The 19,633-nt window shown below is 38.6% G+C and overlaps 1 protein-coding gene across 4 annotated transcripts; it reads right to left on the minus strand.

The window, feature by feature from the left end:
- Nucleotides 1-4,047: 4,047 nt before the first annotated feature.
- Nucleotides 4,048-19,583, minus strand: ascc1 (activating signal cointegrator 1 complex subunit 1). 4 transcript variants are annotated; one of them, XR_014921983.1, is made up of 11 exons: nt 19,225-19,583; nt 19,003-19,105; nt 18,781-18,878; nt 18,507-18,685; nt 18,260-18,393; nt 16,396-16,515; nt 16,161-16,285; nt 15,476-15,549; nt 13,095-13,239; nt 12,084-12,235; nt 10,712-11,158 (listed from the first exon to the last, which is right to left on the minus strand). XR_014921983.1 is itself a non-coding variant. In XM_085466478.1 (10 exons), exons 1-9 carry the CDS (start codon nt 19,337-19,339, stop codon nt 13,123-13,125), a joined length of 1,065 nt encoding a protein of 354 aa, XP_085322604.1. In that variant the 5' UTR covers nt 19,340-19,583; the 3' UTR covers nt 4,048-4,814; nt 13,095-13,122. The 4 variants fall into 4 exon arrangements, 3 of the variants coding, with proteins under 3 accessions (XP_085322604.1, XP_085322606.1, XP_085322605.1); XM_085466478.1 differs by lacking the exons at nt 10,712-11,158; nt 12,084-12,235 and adding an exon at nt 4,048-4,814; XM_085466480.1 differs by lacking the exon at nt 12,084-12,235.
- Nucleotides 19,584-19,633: the final 50 nt, after the last annotated feature.

Below are 19,633 nucleotides of genomic sequence, written 5' to 3' on the forward strand. Positions count from 1 at the left end.
AAGAGCCTGCATTTATCAGGTGCATCATTTGTTGATGTTAAAAGGTTTCACAGCAGGATTTCGTGAAAATGTAGACCTATCCCGTCACAAAAAATATACGTGTCAAGATGTACCATTACTGGTGTGGTTGCTTGGACCATATACACAAAATGTATATGGTTGCTGTAACCTTACCCAGTTACCCTGCATTTAGGCCTATGTTCGTGATTAATATTTTAATCTACAAAATTCCAAAACAGTTCTCTGAAATTTGTGGAAATCTAAGGCACTATCTTCAAATAGTATTTATTTTGGTCCTTATAAAGCATATTTGTTTAGCTGCAATCTGCAAATGGTGTTTTTGCGTTAAAAAGGTTTTTTTGTTTTTTTTTACCAATCATGGAGTTCCAGCTTTATTAACAATGTGACTAAATTTTGGCCTTCAAAATTTAGATATTTTAAATTTCATCACTTATTTTCCAGCTTTAGGGAGTATTACTCTTGAGCATTGGCCATGCTTGTTTTTTTAATATTTGATATTTTCTATTTATGATTTATTGACAACACAGGAGATGGCTTGCTGTGCTTCTTTTCAGTCTGAAAGCCCAGGAAGACTCCTACCTGTGAGCCCTACATTTACAATATGGCAGATCAATGGGAATTCATGAATAGAGATACGGTTCAGAGTATCACAGTTACCCAGAAGGAGCTTGGAAATAGCTTTTGAGACCATATGTCGTAGATTTCCTTTGGGTTTTACCGTATTCACTTGCATTCACTTGCAAGACGGTCCATAGACGAAAAGTGTCAGTTTTAACTGCAGGTATACGCAATAACATAGTTGGCATTCCCCCTTTATTAAAAAAGCAATAAATGTATAACATCGAATAGGATTAAAAAAATAAAAAAGAAGAAGGGTGAAATGAATCTGAATGGTTTCATGATCGATGCACGCACACGGACACACGCGCATTCATTCGGACCTCAGTCTAAGCTTAAATTCTAGCATCATGTGTAAATACTTTCATTTTTCAAAGTATTTCTCATGCACAAACTGATAAAACTGGGTATACGTGCACTTCGGGTTGACAGTTAACTGTGCGCAAAAATCACCTGAGAAACCAGCCTGCGCTTTCTCCACAGGGAACACCTCTGAAAGCCCAGTATAGGGAGAGCTAAAGACACGACAACGCATGCTTGTGTTAATTACACCAAATGCAACACTCACGTCTCTGAAGCGATTCCAGTGTTTGATCTTACGGCTGTACTGGGAGATGGTTGACAGCCATTGCTCATCTTCCATGAAATTCCCGGCTTTTCCTGCCTCTTTCCCACTTTTCACGTCCACCTGGAGCGAGACGCCCACCAGCAGACACAGGCAAGCAATGATTCTCACAGCCACCATGGTGCTCGGGCAGTGTGGTCTGGGATGTATCCTCTTGCTACTGCTGCTGCTCCTGCCGCTGTCCTCCAGCCAATGAGCCACATACGAGACTGCTGCTGCTGCCTCAACAGACTGAATGGAAATGAGAGAGAGAAAGAGAGAGAGAGGGAGGGAGAGAGGGAGGGAGAAGGAGAGTTAAAGGGGAGATTAGATCCTGCGCTAATCATTTATTTGTGCTCACTTTGAATCATTATTTCAGCGTCTTCTTGTTGTTGTTTGATTTACTTTTTCAGCCCACACACAAACACACACTCACACACTCAGAAATCCTAACAGTCACACTGTAAATGAATCATACAAGTAGAATAAATGTTTTCTGGAAGAATGCCATTTAGCCTACGCCTACAGCTGGGTTCAGACAGTGAAAAGGAAATGAGAGGAAAATTGCTGCAATTTAGTTGATATTATAAGGAATTAGTGCCCACAACATGGTTCCTCGGACTACCAGTGGTCACTGAAGAGTCCCAAACGGCCTCATATCAACCGAGGTTTCATTTATGTTAAAATTAGCACCGGGAGAGGATGCCAATGTCAGAATCATATATTATCTCACTCTAAAATGTGACATCAGATATAAATGGACTCAAAACAATGCTTATTGTATTATATTGGATGTGTCATTACAGAAAATTTCATGATTCGCAACTTGTTCCCTTCTCCCAAAACCTGAATGTGATATTTTCAAGTTTATTAAATGTTGACTTGTGAAGGTGCTAGTAAGCAGTGCCGGGTATCCCTCTTTTCAGTTAACTGACAGAATGAAGACTGGTGCCATTGTTTTTATCAAACTCTCTGACAAGAACAAATGAAGGAAGCAATCATCACAGCGTAACACACAGTCAGTTAAACATCAGGCATCTCAGCCTGTCCACCTGGAAAGCTTAAACCTCTGTGAATCAATTTCATCTGCTTTGATGCAAATGAAAGTGACAAGAAGTGTAGTGAACAGGCCTTTGAGTGAAACAGTTTGTCTTGGCTACGCTTTGTTTAAAACTTGCCTCTAACTGGCTGCCCATTGCAGACAGAAGGTTAAAACAGCAAATGGGTGGTGCTTTGTGCAGAGATGACCATATAAGATACAACCACAATCTCAGACTAAGATGACTCAGATACATGGACAATGAGCACAAACCAGTTTGCAGACGAGCCTGGGCCTTTGCTAGCTATGGCAGGTTGGTAATACAGTACACTGGAAATTTAACATTTCTTTGAACTGTGTTGAGTAAACGCTCAACTGTTATTGAGTAATGTAACAATTTGTGCTGCCAAAGTGATTTTATGAAGTTATGAGTTAGCGTACTTATATACTTTATATACCTTCAGCAACACATGGGAAACACTAGCTGCCTCATTATTGTGTTGTGCATATAGATTTCCTAGTAGCTTAATCTATAATTATAAATCAACCTTTCTGATGTTGAAATGCTGAGACTTTCATTGGTTTGACTGCCTGCACCAAATGATGTTGTAAAGATGGACTGTGGAATGAAACAAGTTTAAATGTGTTGCGTTGCGGCTTTTATCCCCCATTCTTTATGACCTCTAGTTCTGCTGTAGCTGCACATCATCTTAAGTCTATCCACGTTATTCCTGCTGCTGCCTAAACTCTGCATGCCCTCTCCTCCTTCGCTCCCTCTGCTGTGCATCCCATCCCCATGAAGATAAACCTAATCCAGCCCTCTGCTCAGATTCATTTATGTTTAAGATTACCAATATTGTCCGTGGCTGAGTAGCCAGGGGGCAGGATCACATTTCTGGGATGCTGCTTAGCAGGCCAAACCAACTCTGACATTGCCATCAAAATAGTTGATGTGGCAGTCGCAGGCTTTCCTGACTGTGCAGAGCTCGCGAACTGCGATGCAAGGGCAACAGGAGAAATGTCCCACAGTGCCAGCCTGCTGCGCACATCAGGAATACAAGGTGGTGGACATGATGTATTAATCAAGAGGTCGTCATTACTCACTTCTGGATGAATGTGCTGCAGATTAATGGTTACACAGCTGATCTGGGTCACCTAGAATTATTTAAAGACTCTATTCTGCTTTGCACCATTAGCTTTTAAAGATTTGTTTTTAATTTAAGAGGTTATTTGGAAGCATCTCTTTGGATCCTTGCAAAGGAAGTCTCCTATGGGAATCTTCAATGTGAATGAAAGGGAAAAAAACAAATAGAAAACATGCTGATGAGAGCTGTTCATTGGTTCAGATAACAGGCTTTAGGGAAAAGACCCCAAAGAGCCTTTTTTTATTTATTTTAATTGCAGACAGTTTTTAAGAGTGCTGCTCTTCTATATACGAGTAGCAACACAGGGTCCGAGTGTTTTTACTTCTCTGAAAATCAAATACTTAGAAACATGTCTTACTCAGATGTGAAGAAACACCTCAGATTATCATGTTAGTTAACTCAAGGTGTCATGCTCTCACACCCTTCTGTGGCCAAGAAATATTTATTGCTGTTGGATGTTTTATAGTCATTTTTGATGACAAGAGGCACTTTAAAATAAATATACCAACCAAGAAGACAATGCTGTATGTATATAAACCCTTTTATGTTATTCAGAGCCATCAACACATGGCCGAATCACATCTATTACAGCCTTTCACAGAACAGAGCTCACGGTAAAGTAGACTACAATGCTCTTTAATGTGCTTAACATGACAATATTCATGCTCATTTAACTAAAACTTGTATAATCACACATATCAAAAAGCACAATGTGAAGCCTCTTGCATCTTAAACATAAAAGCAGCTCCATGCAACTTGTTTAACATCTTCTTCTACACATCAAGAGTCACGCTGTGGAAGAGTGCCTTTAATTGTAAAGGGATTAGCTGATGGCATTGGTTCCTCCTGCTCCTCTCTAGGCAGATAAACCATATCAATCCTCCACCGAGTGTAATCAGTCTACACAAAAGGAGCAGAGGGACGGGAAGCTTCATTTGAATATCAGGCAAGACTCCATGCAGCAAAAAACTTGAAGGCTTCCTTATCTGTTAATATTTCCCATCCACAAATGTAAACAACGCATCTCTTTTCTGTCTCACAAACAGCTTGTGAAGCTCAACAGGAGCTTTGGACCTTATCACAGATGTACATTGGTTATAAGTGATGTAACCGCTCCGTAAAGATCACTTCAGGAATTTCTGGTACACAACAATTCATTTCAGAAGGCAATGGTTGGATGGAAAAGACATTTGTTTATTCCTGACAAATCAAAACAGAATATACAGCACGAGAAAACAACCAAAATCCTAATTTTCCAAATGAGTTCAACATAAGATTCAGGAAAGATGCTGTAACGTCGTGTCCGTGTCCAGCTGTCAGGAAAGAACTTCTTCATCAGCGAGCATTTCTTAACATTTCCAATCCTGCTGTCGTGTTCATCAAAGACCTGCAACACATAATCAGAGATGAATTTTGTACTTTAAAGCACCACCAGGGCTGCAACTGACCATTATGTTCATCTAAAAATTAGTCTGCTGATTTTCTTTCATTACTTGCTTATAAATTCTCAGATGTCTTGAGCCACCTTTTAAAGTCTTTTTATTTTCCTAAGAAAATGGGAGAAGCAACTTTTTAAAATGTGTCCAAGCGTACATACAATTTGAACAAGCTTGAAAGTCAGTATTTGGTATGATTGTTTGATTAAACTATTTTCTGCATTTATAAATCCATTCATCCGTACAGCCTGACAATGATAGAGCCTCCACTGTGTTTTAAGGATGGCTCTACACGCTCAGTGTTGTACTTCCATGTATGGCGATGACGATTTGAAGCAAAAATTTTAAATATGGATGTGTCACTTAGCAAGACCTGTTGCCACTGGCAACACAATGGCTTCTTGACAGCCACTTTCACTGACATCTTCTCCAATGAGATTTTGGCAAACAGGGTCAGATGCACCTCTCAGGTCCTGTGTCAGGTCTTTGCTGGATCTTTTCCAGTTTCTTAAGGACATGAGTTTTGGATACTGTTCACCTGCTCTAGATTGTTATATAGACCTGCCACTTCTTTTCCACCCTCCACTTGTCCAGTTTCCTTAAATTGCTTAAGGACTCACTGCACATCATGCTGAGATATGGCAGGTTTTCAGTTAATAGCACTTTGGGAGTGACCTTGTTGGTGCAAAAACTGTCTGCCTGTCAAACTGTGTTACCTTTGGCATTTGTTGATTCAATTAAAGAAATTCTGTATTTTTATTGCCAAGTTGTCTGTTATGTGTGGACAATACAGGCTCATCCCTTGAATAAATTGCTCTTTTACCCTTGAATGATTCATAGGTGAGCATTAAGTTGCTTAAAAAGCAGCCGATGTCCAAAGAAAAACTTTGAAAGACCTTCCGAGATCCTGGAGAACCCTTGCTCACGACCACTTTAAAAAAAAAAAAATACAAGATAGTTCTCCTTGGAAGCAAAATATAAAGAAATGATGGGTGGTTCAAGACTTTTGCACACTACTGTACAGGTGACTTTCTAAGTCAGTTACTTCATGCCCATATGCAATTATGCAATACAAATGTACAGAAAATAAAAATAAAAAAGGGACCCTAACACCACAGTAAAGGGCATTAAGGCATGAAATATTGATAAAGTAACAAACTACTTGTTTTCTTACAAAGGTCCCCTCTGTGGTTGTTTTTGTGTGTGTGTGTGAATTGTGTATGTCCAGTTGGAGGTACCCAACGACACGGTGAAGAAGAAAAAAAAAAGCAAATAGCCTGTAAACAGGATCATGGACAGGAAATCCCATCAAAAGAAGATATTTTGAGAAAATAAACCACACGGGGAGACATTTAATAAGTAATCCTTAGTGACTTACAGCTGTAAGTAGAGCTGCTATAAATGTGTATAGATTTAATTCAATAGGATTCAAACTGGGTCACTCAGCTATTAAAAGTGCAAAGTTAGTTGAGAGCAGTCTGACAGCAGTTTGCCTTTTCCTGGCAAGTACTGAAAGCTGCTGTTTTCCATTGCAGGCAGCTGCTGCAGAGGTGGAAGAGAGTGTAGCACCTTTTTCAATTAAACGTGCACAATAAACAGAAGATGGCAAATACTCTGAACTGTGACACGTTCGGTCTCAGTACAGGGTTTCATTTTTACTCAGTATTATTAAGCTTATACCGGCTATTATAAATAACAAATCCCCATCAGCTGCACTTTTATATACTAACAGTAAAAAAAACAATTGAGTATTAAGTGATGCACTAAGGAATTTCACATTGCGTGATAAACAGATGACACAACATTTATAACTTTTGTATAAGCATCCTTCGCATTTAGTGCTGAAATAAGAGTGTTGATCTGTGCTTGTGTTATTACATTATTTAGTTCTGTAAAGCAGCTCTAGTGATACAGTAACAGCACTCACCCACCTCTGCAGTGCTCTCCGGAACAGTTTAGCAACCTTGAGCATTTTTGATTTTATGAAACACCACCTTACAGTTTCCTTTGACTCTTAGTGCTTTCATTGTTCCTTCCTGGCCTAATATGCAGATATATTCATTCAAAAATCATTCATAAAAATAGACCATGAAGCACTGGGCTGCACATCTTAAAAGAAGAAGAAGGTCACAAGTACTCCAGTCACCAGTCAACCCAGTATTAATACTTTACTGGACCCCCTTCTGCCTTAACAATTGCCTTAATTCTTTGTGGCTAGACTTCGAAAAGTTGCTAAAAACATTCCTCAGAGATTTTGGTCAATGTTGACATAATAGCATCACATATTCAAAACTGCTCTATTAGATAGAGATCTGGTAACTGTAGAGACCATTTGTACACAGATAAGTCACTGTTATGTTCAAGAAACATTGAGATCATTTTGAGCTTTGTGGAGTGGTGTGTTATCCTGCTGGAAGTAACATTCGGAAGACAAGATGGACACGGTAAGTAGACAAAAGGCACAAAGTGTACCAAGAAAATATCTGGCACACAATTACACCACCACCTCCTCCCCAAACCTTTGATACAAGGTAGGATGGATTCATGCTTTTATGTTGTTTACCCCTAATTTTAACTCTACCATCCAAGCGTTGTAGCAGAAATCGAGACTCATCACACCAGTCAACATTTTTTCCAGTCTTCTGGTGAGCCTGTGTAAATTGTAGCCTCCGTCTCCTGTTTTTAAGTGACAGGAGTGACACCCGGTATGGTCTTCTGTTGGTGTAGCCCACCTGCTTCAAGGCTTGGGGTGTTGTGTATTCTGAGATATTCATCTTTATAGCTTGGTTGTAACAAGTGTTATTTGAGTTACTGTTGCCTTCCTATCGCTTGAAGCAGTAAGTTCATTCTCCTCTGACCTCTGGCATCAACAAGATATTTTTGAGAGCTGCTGCTTGCTAGATACTTTATCTTTTTTTCAAACTATCCTTTGTAAACACTACTGATGCTTGTGTAGAAAAATCCTAGCAGATCAGCAGTTTCTGAAAAGTAACTTAAAATCACCTTTCTTCCCCATTCTGATGCTCAGTTTGAACTTCAGCAGGTCATCTCCACCGTGTCTGCTGATTGTGTATACACATCAGTCAAACATCTGGTAGATTTAGTCCTTTGCCAAACGTTTCATCATTTATCATTTACTACACAAAAATGTCAAAACGTTCACTAGCTACTGCTTCTTAAATGTGAGGATTTAATGACTGTTCTCTTTCATATTACTGTAAATGGAACATATCTAGATTTTGAGAGGCAATTTGGGTCCTTATATGCAACATGTTCAACAATTCCTGACATTTCATAGCTTAAAGTATAATTTTTTTTTTTAAGTAACAGAATGTAACTGGTGATGATAATCCCCATTTTAAAATCTTGTAGTGCTAAGTGTACATAAAGTAAACAGTAGCTCTGAATGACTTCTTACTGTTCAAACACTTTAGGCTTTTTGCCTTCCCTCCCTCTGTGAATGCCTCCAGCAGTAAACAGACGTGGACAGCTGCAGGCAGCCTCCAGACTCAGCACTCTGAATGATAAAGAGCTGGTGCAGGGATCACCTGCCTTTTTGCTAGAGACACATATTAGACATTTCAAATACTCTAGCCTTGGCTCTCCATCAAGGCCCCGTTTACGTCTATTAGTGACAGAGTGATCAGTGTGAAATTCAGTCGGTGGTGACACACGACTGGAGAGTCAAACACAAGAGAGTTTAAAAAAGGCACGCCGTCATATTTCACCCATAATGATATCCAGTTTCGAAATTTCAGTTTTGTCTAGCAGGATTGTTTATAGAGCACCTTTCTACTTCCCGTGAACACAAGTGAATAAGTTCATACAACTGGATTCAAGTGTGTTAGAGGAATACACGGCACAAAAAGGCCCAAACCACCTTTCGATATGTCATATTTGATTTAAAATATTATTTGTATCAGTCTGAGTGTACACTGAGCAAACCTTACTGTGACCTTAAAAAGTAATTAGGCACTTAATTGATTTGATGCATGTCATTAGTTACTCCAAGCATGCAAATCAAACATATCTACTGTATTAAAGGTCATGTCTGTCAGCCAAAATCTATTTTTTCCCCCAGCAGACGTTAACGCTTTCCATATGGAAAGAAAGCTTAATTTCTAATTACCCTATGAAAAATTCCAAAGTGTGGCTCTGAATATCAAAATCCGAAATGTACTAAAAAGAAAAGAACAAAAAAACAAAAAAACTGACAGTGATCAAGTAAAACCCATTTAAAAACTGGCTTTTGCATTTAAAAAGGCTACTTTGAACATTGCCATGAAATTAACTATGCAAATCGGGTTGGGGGAGCGGGGGGTACAATACTTGGTCAAGATAACAAGACTTCAGTTACCAAATGTGATATGAATTTCTTATTACTGAACAGTTCAGTGCAAGTTCTAAAAGTGTTGCAGGCGCAACGAAATGATTGCTTTTGCTTTCAATCCTTTTAAAAATCACAAAAACAAATTGGCTGGAAAATAAGGTTTTATCAGCTTGTTTTATACTGCAAAGGCGCATTTTCAGTGGGTGTCGTTTACCGCCCTTCTAAATGCTTATCAGTGCATGTAAACAAGCACATGCACACATGCCTGCATAAACAGCTAAAATGTGCAACGTTTTAATTAAAATCCCATCTCCTCTGTCCCTTTAGATCGTTAGAAATAGAGACGCAGATCCACAAAGGGAAAGAGGTCGCTGGTAACACCAACACACGCAGGGGTCTCATTTATCAGTCTTATTTAAATTGGCTCATGCTAGTTTTGAAATCTTAAGGGTCTAGTTGGATGTTCTCACTGCAGGGACTGCGGAGATGACTAATTAGGTAGAGGGATGTGGCAGAGACAGAAAAAACTATGTATGTCGGGCAGTGCGTAAGCAAGCTCACCCACACGGACATGCAAAGCCACATTTAACTATGTTTACAGATAAGCCGTGACATTCTGACCACTCAGATGAAACGTAAAATTGCTTACGTTGTGACAACAGGGTGTCATGGTGTAGGAAATATGACATGTGGTTTCATAGCCAAAATAAAGTTTTTTTTCTGACTAGGACCTTATGGGGCATTACTAGGAATGTTAGCAGTACAATAAAGGCTGTTTTTGAAAAATGTGTAACTGTGTCCAGTCAAGAAACAATTGTTTCAGATATTTCTGTTTAATATGTTTGTCTCTGTGTGTAGACAACAGCTTTGCAAAAAATTGCAACAGATTAGAAACTCTTAGCAGACTGATTTTGTGTTATTGCCGTTTTATCGCCAACCTAATGTACCAAAGGTTCTTTGAAGAGAACAACTGACTGCGAGTGGTTGGAGATTTGGTCACCATCGCAGGCTGAGTAGTCATGATCATGCCACGATCTTCAACTACTGTTTTTCCTAGTTTGACTGGAGCATTAGGCCCTTGTCACACAGTCCTAGAGACCTATTGGCAAACATCTGGCAAGCACTGGTGGTTAGGGCAAAATGTATATTCTTTGGCTGGTGGCAAGTGCTTCCTGGAGGTTGTTGGCAGACACAAGGTGAAATTGGTCACAGTTTTCACTGCTTGCAACCAGTTTTAACGAGCAACTGTCTCCAACCTTGACTTGGTCGATATACATTTTTCCCTAGAGAGTGACGGTTGCAGGGGATTTACTGACCGGTCTTCTAGGCCTTTTTGGGACTTTAGCCTTACAGAAATCAAGTGATTTAAAGACAGACTGTAGTAATAATTTTTTCAGCAACTTTTTATATTATGTCCTATCTATATAAATAACAGACATAAAAAACATTTGCTAAATAATCTATACAATGTAGCAATCTATCAATCTTTTTGTGAGCAAATTCTTACTTGGACACATTTATAGCTGAAAACAGACTGAAAATTTATTAAATATTAAACACGAAGCCTTTAACTTAATTAAAACTAAATTACAGTTTCAAAAACCATTTACTAAATGTTTGCTTCCAACTTATCAATGTTAAATCTGGCATCCTAAATGTTACCCATGTTTCCAAATTTCCTGACATTTCATAGATAATTAACCAATTTATCAAGACAATATGAATGTCTGATAGTGAGAAATTATTCCTTCATTGCAGCCATAATCCAATATGCTCCCGATCTATACAGCTAAGAAGACATATGGCCATTTAAATAAACAGTCAGTCTGAATGCGTTATATTAAGTCTCAGGACAAATCGTATCTGTCTTCAGAGTCCGTGTCTACGGATGACGTATGTTTCCTCATGTGTTTTCAGTACAATCATTAATGCGGACATCTGTGCAAAACATCCTCAATCATGTCCCTGCCAAAAGAAAAACAGAGGCATAGTCTCAATGAATTCAATCAAATTTCAATTGCCTTGTGATGCTTTCTTTTTGTGCTTAGGAGCAATAGTATTGGCAAGTGTCAGAATTCTGTTATTAGCTGGAGTGCTTTTACGTTGGATGCAATCCTGACCCACTAAAAAGCATGCTGTCAAGAGCTCTGGGCATGATTAATTAGGTCCCAGGTCCTAGGTCGGAAAAGATCCCACTCCAAGACAATGAAATAGTGAGGGTATGGGCAGCTCAGCTGGCTAGTCTATATCCAATAACAAAATCTGCATGGGAATCTGTGCAAGCAGCTTCAAGAAAAAAGAGAAGAAAAGAAAATCATGCCACTGCTGGGATGGGAGGGTGGATAGGACAGGGTTGCAAAGCTGACAAACAAAAAGACCCCTTTGTTTTTATCAGTGTAACTTTTGGCTGCCTGGCAATCACCCTCCTGCATTCCAAACAGAGAGCATTGCCAGCTGAGGGGAAAGCGAAAATAAAAAAAAAGGCTGTGACGGCAAAACCAAGTGTCTGTATTCACTGACACTGTTGACAGTCGGGAGTGAAGACAAGGTTCATGTGGGAAAGGCAAAGATTTAAAGAAAAATGATGGAAAAAAAAAAAGCTGGAGGAGAAAAAAAGGTCTGAAAGATCATATCGGTGATGCATTCATACTTTCATGAGGCAGTGCGTTGAAAGGATGAAAGGAAAGGTGTAAATCATGGCTATGACCTAGAGTACTGCAAGCAAGAGATTAGAGCAGCATGAAATTCAACCAGTGTTTGGACAGCTATAGAAGCCAGTTTGGCAGAAGATCTGCATTTGAATCTATTGGGATGCTGTGTAAAGTGTAAACATGAACAAGATGCAAAGATTGTAAATTGTTTAAGCCAAATATTTAGATGAAATTGTTACTGTGCTGCTGGAAACATTCCTCAAAGATTATGGTCCACATTGACTTGACAGCATCAGGCAGGTGATACAGACTGCATATACTTGATGCCAATCTTCCTTTCCATCACATCCCAGAGGTCCTCTATTGGACTGAGATCTGGTGACTGTGGTCACTGTGTGAAAACAGTGAACTCACTGTCATGTTTAAGAAACCACTAAGATGTTTTGAGCTTTGTGGCATGGCACAATTTGGTATTTATATTTCTGTGTAAAATCAACACCATAGGTATTTTGTAACAACAAACCCTTCTCTAACCCTACACTGTAACCTGATATGCACCTCCCTAGGGATATAACTACACATCCCCGTCGACAAAGCCAATACAGATAGAAATGTTGGCAACAGCACTGGCCACTTCCATAGGGTACGTCACTGGCTCTATGTAGATTCACTACAGCAGTATAAACTATGCACTATCCTGCTGACAGCAGCCAGCTACTGTTGTAGCTACTTTGGCCATTACAGAAATAGCTGAAGTAACTGCAAATTGCCTATTAATTTTCATAAACTATTCATTTTTACAATGATCAGGATTATAAGAGTGTCTTCTTCCTGTAACTTTCTGTTTCATTTGATATAAATATAAAAGTTATTAAAATTGTATACATTTTATGAGCTTTTTAGTCCTTAGGAATACATGAAAGAGCAAATGTTTTAATGTATAATCTTATCTTCAAATACTTGTCAGATAAATATACCAGGCCAAAAAAATGTGGAATAAAACTAAAAACTAAATAAAAACAAGTATCTGAAAATTCCATTTAACTAGATTTCTATGTTTCATTTGGGCACTGTGGTTTACAAAGTACATCTAATATTTTTTATTCTTCTCTATTAAAGGGATAACCATGACCCAATCTCCACCTCTCTGTTAACAGCCAAATGACTCAATCTATGCTGCCACCTACTGGACAGAACTATCACGAATGCTGCAGTGCTCTCAAAGCTATAAACTTTATTAATTTTCCCACCTCAGTATATGCTCACTCTTGCATGAGCTCAAGACAAGCTGATGCTCCCTGCAGAGCTGTAGTATCCAGTGCAGTCTGTTGAATATCTCTGGGACAGCTGGACAGTATTCAGCTCAAACTCTCCAAAACAATAAGCATCAAATTTCTGTAATGAAAACACATTAAATTCATAAACTTGTAACAATCAATCAATCCATCCATCCATCCATCCATCCATCCATCCATCCATCCATCCATCCATACTTACATACATACAGTCAAGACTATTTCAGACAACCGTGTGAAACAACAAAGCAGGACAACTTGTGTTGACATCAAACAGTCAGCACTGTGTTAGAAAGTTAAAAACTGCTTGTCAAATTCTATTGTGAAAACAAGGTAAGCTGTCGCAAACATGGTATTATCATATTTATAGGTGGCTGAGTGTTTGCCTGCTACCTTTGTGTCACTTCCAGAGGAAAAAAAAAAACAGCAGCAACAATGTTGTTATTCAAACAAAGACCTTCTCTGTAGAGGAGGGGAAGGTGAATGTCAGAGCTTTTCATCTCCAGTGTCGCATTTCAGTTGTCAAAACTCCACCAGGAAGATTTTTGCAACCTGACTCTGACAAGTGTTTTTTTTTTTAAACAACACAAACAACCAAGAGTCTTTGAGCTGTACTGGTGCGTTATTTTTATTTATTTATTTATTTTTTAACCAAAAATAACAACTGCTAATAAAGTATATTCTTAAGTAGTGTTCCCTAATATTTCTGCCAAAATAGCAGGTTTTCAGTAGTCAGTCAGCACAGACTGTATATAAATGATGGACATAGAAACACACATTAATTTGTGGGCTCACTTTGAAGCCTCAACTTTAGAATTTTGGCAAGTTGTTTTTTTGAAAAGTGTCACTTTCATGTAGTGTTCAGTGTCTGCTGCAGACACTTTTTTAGGCCTGTCACGTCTTATTTTGTTCACTTTGTCCAGTTTTCTTAAGATTCTTTAAGGACACACTGCTTACCAGGCAGAGATATGCTAGGTTTTTGGCTAGTACCTAACTGGGAACCACCTTGCTGGTACAAAATATTATTTTATGCCTGTCAAACTGTTATTTTTAGAATTTTTCATAGACTGAATTAAAGAAATTGGAACAAATAATGTGTTTTTACGAGAAGCAATTTCTAACAAAGTGCCTAAAGACACAATTGAATATTGGTTGTTATGTGTAGGCAGCACTTGTTCATTCCTTGAACCTCTTTTATGATTGAATCATAGGTCAGTGTTAAGTAGCTTAACAAAATTCCTATATAGCCAATGTCCAAAAAAAACTTTGAAGGACAATCAGAAACCCTGAATAACTACTGCTCAAATCCCCTTTAAAAATTACAAGCTAGTCTAGGTTGGCTTCACTTTTCAGACCTGAGGCTCACTCCTCTTTTAATATAAAAGGTCTACAGCTGTGACACAAAAAAAATAGGTGGGGGGAACCAATTTTGACATATCACACTAGGAGAAGCATATGAGGTAATTGTTATTACTGGTTCAGTTTCAAGGTGGCAAAACAAGAGTGCATCAGTGTTTCCCAACTGGACATGAAGTCATAACTAAACACGATTTGAGCCTGGACTGCTGTGAAGCAGGTCAGGTGGTTTAACGTTAAATTACATAGCTCGTATCACAACTAATGTGAGAACATAATTGATTTGTCCCAGGTGAAATGAAAACACCTTTTCCCTAAAGAAGATAAATGTAAATCAGAACCAAAAATCAATACAATACTCTCAATTTTCATGTTTTTTTCACTAAAAGAGCAAAGAAGCAATTAACTGACAAGATCACATGGGACGAGCTATGGACAAGTCAACCACAGCTGGAAAATCTATACACAATATACTTTAAACAAAAACAATGTTGCATCAATTGGATAGTGTAATATTGCTGCAAGCTCCTGAACATAGCAATTAAGATGCATTTGTATTTATTTATTTATGCATTTTAGAGTTTTTATACATTTTCCCAATTAGTATATACATAAAATTCTAACACTGTATTTTATTTTTTCCCCAATTGAAACTATGCATATTGTGCCAATACAGTAAAATGTTTTTTTGAATGGACTGGCTTTTATATAGCACTTATCTAGGCTTTTTGACCACCCAAAACAATTTTTACTGTGGGAGGAAGCCAAAGACCCCAGAGAAAAGCACAAGGAGAACATGCATATGCCACAAGGAAGCCTCAGGAGTCAAGGAGACTCAAGCTAGCACCTGTCTTACTGTGGCGTTGGCACTACTAACCACTGCACCTCCATCCCGCCCAGTGCTGTTGCCTACCATATTGTTATTAACTGCAGTCAAGAAGTGAGTATGTGTCTCAATACAGTAGTAAATTTCAACTAACCTTTAGTATGTTTTTGGCATCAAAAGCCTCTCTTTCATTGACGGTTTGACGTCCTGCTGCGCCCGTATCTTCCACTGTAAAAACACGAGAGTGTAAAGAACAAGCTGATCAATAAAGCACAGCACTGAGATATGTTATCTCAGTGATAAACTAACATGTTTACTTGAACCTGTCAGTGGCTTTACAACAGTACGAGCAAAATCAAGGACATTTAGTTAGTAAAATTAGTTTGTGAAATAGGGACTAAGAAGATGAAAAAAAAACTAAATTTTAATAGGGCTTATCCACAAGGCGGTAAACATGGTCAGCAGTGGCACAGTCTCTGTGTTGTGTTCCTAGTAAGCCCAGTACAAATTTGAGAACTGCTCCTGGACTTGATCCATGTCCAAAATGAATGAAGCTTTTGTCAGAGTACTTGGAAAACATGTAGCTCAGTGCACGTAAACAGAACTGTGGCCAAACAGAGAACTGCCTCCCCAATTCCTCTCTGCACAATTTTGTTGTCAGAATTGGTCAAGACTCTGCTTTGTCGTCACTGCAGCTACACTCCAAGCCAAAAGATAATGAGGGAAAATTGGCAAACATCCACTGGGTGGCAGCAATCAATACGATCCCAGCAGTTCAATAACTTCTCTACTATGCCTTCGTGCGAGTTAGGCTGGCATGTGTGTGTTTATGTCTTTACCTGTGGAGTCTTTTCTGAACAGAGTGTTCATCACAGTACCATGTAGCTTTACTCTGTCCCACTCTCGGACCATCAGCCCTGCAGAGACAAAATGCTCTACCAGTCTGTCTGCAATCACCTGCAACCTATAATGTGATTCCATTAAAATAGAACAGAGATTAAAGAAATAAAGTTAAAACAGTAAAATGTTGGATATTTGTAATGTTGTTATTTAACTATTCACTGATGTACTAACCTGTCAGATCCATCTCGAACATTGACCTTCACATACAAAACATCCACCACTGCTGGGTCATCATTCATGTACTCTATGCCTGTCACCTCCAGTGGGAGAGGTTTTCCTTCAGTGATGTCTCTAATGAAAAATCAGACAAAGAAAACCATTGTAGTGTAACACAAACTGTATTTTTTTAAATAAGTGAAACTGTCTGGGTATGTAAACAGCTAATCAAGGTAGTAAAGTACAGTGACACAGGTTCTCCTATTCAGAAATAAGGCTGGAGATACTTGGTCAGAAAGTTAACAACGATGCAACAATTCAGTCCACACACTGCATTCATAACTCACTGAATTTACATAAAGATTTCCTGTCAATACCTGAGGTCAGAGGAGAATGGCCAGATTGCTACAAGCTGACAGCAAGGAAACAGTAACTTAAATAACCACTAGTTACAACCAAGCAATGCCGAGAGCATGTCTGAATGCACAACCGCAGAAGAGCACACTGGGTGCCACTCCTGTCAGCTAAAAGCGAGAAATTGAGGCCACAATTCGCATGTGCTCAACAAAATGTTACAAATGTTGCCTGGTCTGAGGAGTCCAGCGACATTCAAATCAGAGTAAATAAAATGAAAGCATGGATCAATTTTGCTTTGTATACAGTGGCTGGTGATGGTGTAGTGGTTTGGCTACTGTTTTCTTGGCACGTTTTGGGTCCATTAGTACCAATCTGAGAATTGCTACTGACCATGTCCATTCCTTTATTAGACAGTGTACCCATCTTCTGCTGACTGTTTCCAGCAGGATAATGAATCATGTCACAAAGCTTGATCATCTCAAACTGGTTTCACAAAGTTGAGTTCACTGTATTCCACTGCCCTCCAAAGTCAATAGAACCCAATTCAATAAAACTCTTTTGCCTCTTTTGCCTCGCCTCTGTCAGTGCTCCCCAGGCCGGCTGTGGCTACAATGTACCTTGCCATCAGCAGTGTGTGAATGTGTGTGTGAATGGGTGGCTGACTGAATGTGTAAAGCGCTTTGGGGTACTTAGGGACTAGTAAAGCGCTATACAAATACAGGCCATTTACCATTTCACCATTTTGGGTAGAATGATGGATTCTCATAAATGTGCAGCTGACAAATCTGCAGCAACTGGACCACAATGTCAGAGGAATGTTGTCAACACCTTGTTGAATCAACGTCATGAAGAAGGCCACTTTTTTGCTTTCAGAGGCCACTCTGAAAACAAAAAAGGATGCTTGAAAGGTGTAACTAATAACTGATGTATAAGCATACACCAATGAACAAAACATTTTTACCAACCCATAAGACTGACAGTTACAGATGATTTTTAAATGATTTTTCTCCTTTTTTAAAGAACCACATAAGTTTTGAAAGTATGAACCAATATGAACAAATAGGTTCTCGAGCAGGATTCTGCTAGTCGATCCTAAGTGCACAGCAAAAGCTTTAAGGGAGGCAGCTTTTAGTTTTTTTGCAATGGAACAGCAGCTGGAAATGTTGAAATCTTTAAACTTTACCCTGGATTTTCATTAGGAAGGTTAAACATTACTTTGTTTTGCAATTTTATTGTTTTGGCTCTTTAAATCTATAAACTAGTGTGACATTATTTTATTAGGATTATTTTACTGATTGTTGTATAATTTATAATTTTGTGTTTCATTTTATAATGTTAGTATTTTTCAGTCAGTGATTGTTTGACATATACATTTTTTTTTTACTGCTCTTATTTTATTTACTTATTTTTAGATCGCTTATGTTTAACATTTCATTCTGTTTCACAGTGCAATTTCTTTTGTAGTCATACACCAAAATCATTAAGTGCTTTGTATAATGCAATAACCTTGTTCGAGCCTTACCTGATGAAGTTTTGACACTCTTGGAGATGTTCACATGCTTTTCTCACTTCCATTTCACTTAACAGAGCCAAGGTGCCGATGGTCAAGTGGAGCTTTGCAGGGTTCTGAAATATGCTTTCCTCTACTCCATGATCCTACAGAACATGGAATTTGTTAATGGTGTAAAATGCTCTCCTTAAGCAATACATTGCCATAACTGCCCCTCACTATCACCAGTTATATTTTGGTTCCTTTTTACAGAAGATACCTGTGAACATTGCTTCAAAACCTCATCTTTAAATCTCAGGAATCCCTCTTGAATTTTTGAGTCGTTTAAAGGGAATGACAAAAAGTGTGTGAAGGGCTGCTTCCTCCGGAAATTCTCAACAAGGACCTCCACCCGAGTGACAGCAGATGAAACTGCAGTTTTGGTGGAACCTGTAATGACTGTTACACAATGAGAGAGTGGAGGGAAATGAGTGAAGGGAAATATCTTTTGCTCTCTGTTCAGTTTTTAAGTGACATTTGCCCTTAGTCCCCACCAATCTGCCCTTCCACTCCTTGTTTTGGGATGTTAATAGACGTCTTTGTGTCAAACTCCAGACGTTTACGCGTTTCTCCTTTTTTCCCAATGATGTATCTACAGAACACAAAGAAAACAGAGAAACACAGACAGACGTTATGCTGCTTACAGAATCTTGTATTATTTTCAGAAAGTGAAAGGTTAAGGACAACCAAAGCAAGGTCTACTGTTGATGACACACTTGTAAAGAACACTTGGGACATCGATGGCACAGCGATATCCTTTATCACTCTGTTCAATTAAGTGGGTATCACAGGTTTCATCTTCTCCAAGCTCTTCATCATCTAGAAACACAGAAATATACTCACATTTTTAAAAAGAAACTGTGCTAAAATCTGAAAGCATTATCTGGAGCTTCTTACAAACATGTATTTTACCTGTTAGCGGATAGTTCTCGACTTACCTGGTGGTCCCATGTAAGAAAACTCTTCCTCTTCCTCATAATGCTCTTCCTTAATTATATTCCTGCGGTATATTCTTCCATTTATATTTATAAGAGGAGGACGTAAGACATCCATACTGGTAAACTAGCTAGTGTTAGCAAACCTGTGCAAATCTGACAACAGAAACGACGGTTCAGGCGATACTGAGGTGACTTTTGGTGACGTCAAAAACACTTAATAGATAATATACTAGCTTGTCAGCTAAGTGAAAATTGTATAAAATAACAAAGTCTGTCTTTCAAAACTTATTTAGCTAGCTAGTTGGAACTGTCCTGGTTATTGACGTTTTAAATGTGTCGGAAAATGTGTTAACAGATCTACAAAAGTGATTGAACAACCTTTTAGCGACAGACGACTGAGACGAGCCAT

This window comes from Copadichromis virginalis, linkage group LG8 (genome assembly GCF_057382275.1).
Source record: "Copadichromis virginalis isolate Kocher_CV1m ecotype Utaka linkage group LG8, C_Virginalis_male_GT1.1, whole genome shotgun sequence".
NCBI classification, from domain to species: domain Eukaryota; kingdom Metazoa; phylum Chordata; class Actinopteri; order Cichliformes; family Cichlidae; genus Copadichromis; species Copadichromis virginalis.

Bases quoted from the DNA above. Each gene is read 5' to 3' on its own strand.
- ascc1 (XM_085466478.1), bottom strand. From the start codon at position 19,339: ATGGATGTCTTACGTCCTCCTCTTATAAATATAAATGGAAGAATATAC. The intron at 18,686-18,780 runs GTGGGGACTAAG...ATTGTGTAACAG, and splicing joins AGGAGTGGAAGGGCAGATTG to TCATTACAGGTTCCACCAAA. The intron at 16,516-18,259 runs GTAAGGCTCGAA...ATTTTTCATTAG, and splicing joins GAGTGTCAAAACTTCATCAG to AGACATCACTGAAGGAAAAC.